Here is a 4457-nt window from a genome sequence, read left to right as displayed (position 1 = left end):
GAGAAAGAACAGGACAAGAAAATATTTTTGACTTGTTTGTAATGTTGCTATATTAATCTTTTAAATTTTTTTTGTTATTTTAGAAATTAAGAGCAATAGATTAATATATTTAATCAGCTTTTGGTTTATATTGTTGAAATTAGGGTTGTGACTTGTGAGAATTGGAAGTTCTTTTCTATGGCTCACGTAAACATATGGGGAGCTGACAAATTGGTAAGAAAACAAAAAAATAAATAAATAAACCCATTTAATGGCCAAACTTAGCAGATCAGCTGATAAAAGATGACTAAATAAGGTTGTTAATTGACTAATCAAAAACACCAAAAAGAAAAGAAAAAAATTTTAATTTGCAGATTGAAACAGGTCTTCCTACAGAAACATAAGCTTATACTACTACAATGTACTCTAGCAAGGTAGGCGGGGGGAAGTTCTGCTCTAAAGATTTGGGACATTTAGCTAATACGGCCATCCACAATCAAGGCTCAGCTTCTTTACTTGCTTCCATGTAGTCTCCATAATCTTCCGATTTATCTGTCACTCTGGAAAATTTGTAATAAATGTACTGCAATATGATCTGTTATTCGGGATGTCAAGGCTTAATGTCAGAGTAAGCAAGCAATAATCATTGAATTATTGAATGTCTAGTTGAGAAAGTAACAAAAAGGATACAAATAAGTCTAGTGGCACGCAAACTGCAGCATCCAGCAACCATGGCATATTAGCCTTAATGTTTTCCCATTCAGTGGTTCTCACTAGAATGCTGTGCAAACATTCAAAGAAAAGCTTGAGATAAGCCCAATCGCTGCAGAATCAAGTAAAACAAATGGACAAAGTCTAAGACAGAGCTAACCTTGCCACGTAAGTAGCATTAGCTATCATGGCAAAGATGAACATGAGAGGATTCAAGCCCTGCTTGGTTTCCAGACATTTAGCCAATTCAATCCACATATTTTAGAAGAAATAAAAATATATAGTTAAGAGTATTACCTCCACACTGCCTCTTTTAATCTGATCAACATAAAACCAATGGCTTTAATAAGGGAATCAGAAAAGTTATGATGAGAAAGAAATCAATGTTTCCTTAATTTAGCTCAAATGCTTACATTTAACCATATCTGAGGGATTCGGCCTCCCATGTATATGGCAGCCATTAGCCATCCCAGCCATTGCCCAAAGGCGCTGTGCTTCATAGTGTGTCCCTGTGACAGAGACCAATGATTTAAGTAATTTGCAGTTGCATGGGCCAATCTTTGTTGAATTTGAGTTAGAATTAACCAGGAATGGTACCTGTAATAATCTTCTATTGGTAAAACCAGTTCTTACTTCCATCCAAGCCTTACTTCCGAGGGGCAAGTTGACCGAGGCAGCTAGAAATGTACCATAACTTGCAGCCTGAAGATTACAGAGAAAAAAAAAGAAATTTACATCGATATCGATGTTATTCAACCAATGCTTCAAGAGAAAAAGTAAAAAATGTCTAGCATTTTAAACTTTTGAAACATCAATGTAAGCAAAAAACCAAAGGATAAGATATAATTCTCATTGTTTTAGCTAGCTTCAAAGTCATTTAGCAAGTTCAAGACTCACTGCTCTTGGGATTGGCCTAGGTCGAGTAACGGACTTTTTGGATGAAACTATAGCTGCTTCATCTTCCGATGATGAGTCACTGTCAAGTTCCATAGCTGAAGGACCACTTTTAGCTACCCTCATATATGTTCGAAATGGTGGAGTGCCACTGCTAGCCAAAGATCTAGCTGACCTGAAATAATGTAATATTGTAACAGTAATGTCTTAGAGGAATTAACTTTGGAATAAAATAATGAAAAAAAATGTACAACAAAAAGTGACTTAGAAGTATAATACGTGTAGTAATACTCCCTGCGAGGATTGGGTTTTGATGAGGCCTTAGGTATGGGAATGCCTGCATCAGGTTTGCCAGGCTTCAAGGGTTTGTTCTCATCCTCAACCTAACATTACATAAAACATATTGGTGAAACTATAACCATTCATGATATGCAATAAAATTATTTGAAACGCCAGAATGTTCAAGTAAGGTATGTACCATGTTGTCAGTTTTGATCCGTCTACATTTCCACCACTTGTAGATATAATCATAGTATACACCTTGCAATACTAGAACCACAGTACTCACTGTATAAAGCTGACAATAAAAACCAGGTAATTAGCTATTGATAAGTATTGTAGTTTCACACAAAATTAAAAATATGTGAGACAATTTTACAAGATCAACCAAGTTCATAAGTGAACACAAACTTTTAATATATATATATATATGTATATATTAAAAAAAATTTAAAATTATTCGAATTTCAAACTATTCTCAAATTGCGTTTATATATATATATATATATGTATATATAAATTTTGGTATGGGGATATTTGTCCTGCAAAGTGGATTTAGAACTTATTGCTAGCGGTTGGCAGAGAGGCTTGGGTTTCTTCTATATGGAAATCGGGCTGATATTTGAAAGTCTCAATGCAACCCCAAATGTGGGTTGTTAGTAGAGTGGGGCACGGGACAACTTGAAAAAGAAACCCATGATGTTAATTTGGGCCACTTCACTTTGACCCATACTGTTCCTCAAGAATGGTCCTCAATTGCAATTATAAATAGAAGAAGGGTTCATTATGAAGTGAAACATGTAAATATAGACAGAAGGCGTCATAATAAGTACCAGAGCTGTGAAGAACTGAGTCGGCAACTGCATCCACACAAAATTTAAGAATGAAAAATCAGTAAGGCTTGTGGAATATAGATATCAAGGAAATTGAAAGATAGCATTTTTGTTGATAAAAACAAAGGCCTGTTTTAATCTGAGCCAACCAAAATTTTGAACCGGCTTCAGGTTTTTGGACCACCAAAGAGACAGTAATAGTATCTATGGCTCTCGTGATTCAATTCACCAAGGCCTGAAAAAAAAAAAAAACTCACTGTTGCAGGTTCTAGAAGACATCCAACAAGATTGAACACATCTCTGCAAAAAATAGTGAAGAACAATACATAAGCATAAGTATAACAGGAAACTGAACATTCTTTGGTTCAATAAAAAACTGAAAAGAAAAAAAAAGAGGTTGTTTTCATGTCTTTTGGGGGAGAAGAAATCGAACCCAGCAATCCAAGTAAGGAGAAAAAGAAGGGAAACTCCATGGCTGGACTTGGTTTTGAAGTTGGTGATGATTTGAGGGATCTCCGCAACTCCCCAGCAGACTAGACTAGCTAACCCAAAAGCAAAAGAGAAATCATCATTCAGATTGCAAAGACAGTCTTCGAAGTATCTCTTAACCCAGCGAACGCAGGGCTTTTTTTCCTTTACACAATAAGCTTGAGACATAGCCAAATTTCTCTTCTCTTCCTCTCATAGACAAAAGACTGATACACTTTTTAAGTTGGTGGGTTCTGTTTTGCGGAAAGAAGAGCCTTTATATACAAAATACAAAAAAATGGTGCAACTGTGGGTTTTTATTATTAAGAAAATACCTTTTTTTTTTTATTTAAAGGAAAGTAAATGCTCGTACAAGGAAAAAAAAAGATGATAAAGTTAGAATTTACACTAAACGTATCTTTTTTAAAGTTTTTTAATCATTAAATCAAGAGATATGAAAGATAGGTAAAACCTAATTACCAAATACGACGAGGTATCTATCATTATTGTTTTGTCCTTTTGTGAGTCAATTGTGAAAGGACTTCAACTTTATCTTACGCATATTCTGAACCTTGATGCTTTCATTCGTTTCAAGTTTCAACTTACAAAGTGAAAACCCAAAGTTAAATTTCATGCATGAATCCTATATGACCACATATTCCTGTCAAAGATGCATGTAAATCCTCAGCTGACGGTCCAAATTCACTAGAAGTTTATTACAGAAAAATGAGAATGACTGATACGTCAGAATGTGATGACATTTTTATGTCATTGGAACTTGGAAGTTTATATATTTCCATATATTTCCCTTCTTTTTGCATCTTGATTCTTGACATTTTATTTGCAATAAATTGTAAAATCCAGAGCTTTGATTGTTATGATTTTGACCCTTATTTCCAAGAAATCTGCATCGATATGCTGCCAAAAGTTTTCAATAGACTTGGCTCTTAAGAAGCATTAATGAAGAGTAATACAAGGCTTGATGACTCAATTAAAAAAGCAATGTTTGCTTTAAAAAAATTGATTTGATATGCCTTTTCTGATGACTCAACAAGTAATTACTGCAAACTAGTGAGATGGACTATAGTTGTATTTCTCACTTTCACTTCTTTACAGTTTCACTCTCCTTCTCTCCAGGCATGTCCCCATGAACCAAACCCATTATTCTGGCCATGTTCAAAGATGCAAATCTGACAAGACAACATTAATTTCATTGTCTTACTCACTTGAACAAGGCCCCAACATCATCCAGGTTCATTCCAGGATAACCAAATTTAAGGAAACAAAACAGTG

General features: G+C 34.7%; 1 protein-coding gene across 1 annotated transcript; it reads right to left on the bottom strand.

Moving 5' to 3' along the window:
- Nucleotides 1-227: 227 nt before the first annotated feature.
- Nucleotides 228-3537, bottom strand: LOC111300770 (PQ-loop repeat family protein / transmembrane family protein). Its single transcript, XM_022896386.2, has 12 exons — nt 3130-3537; nt 2954-2996; nt 2697-2723; nt 2063-2161; nt 1864-1967; nt 1588-1759; nt 1288-1392; nt 1104-1199; nt 988-1008; nt 851-909; nt 670-760; nt 228-574 (listed from the first exon to the last, which is right to left on the bottom strand). The coding sequence occupies exons 1-12, from the start codon at nt 3351-3353 to the stop codon at nt 476-478; spliced, it is 1140 nt and encodes a 379-aa protein (XP_022752121.2). The 5' UTR covers nt 3354-3537; the 3' UTR covers nt 228-475.
- Between the last annotated feature and the right edge of the window lie 920 nt (nt 3538-4457).

Source organism: Durio zibethinus, chromosome 18, assembly GCF_047325235.1.
Source record: "Durio zibethinus cultivar Kanyao isolate XHJ-2024 chromosome 18, ASM4732523v1, whole genome shotgun sequence".
NCBI lineage: Eukaryota > Viridiplantae > Streptophyta > Magnoliopsida > Malvales > Malvaceae > Durio > Durio zibethinus.
Note: the sequence above shows the minus strand (reverse complement) of the source record. Positions and strands in the feature narration are given on the sequence as shown.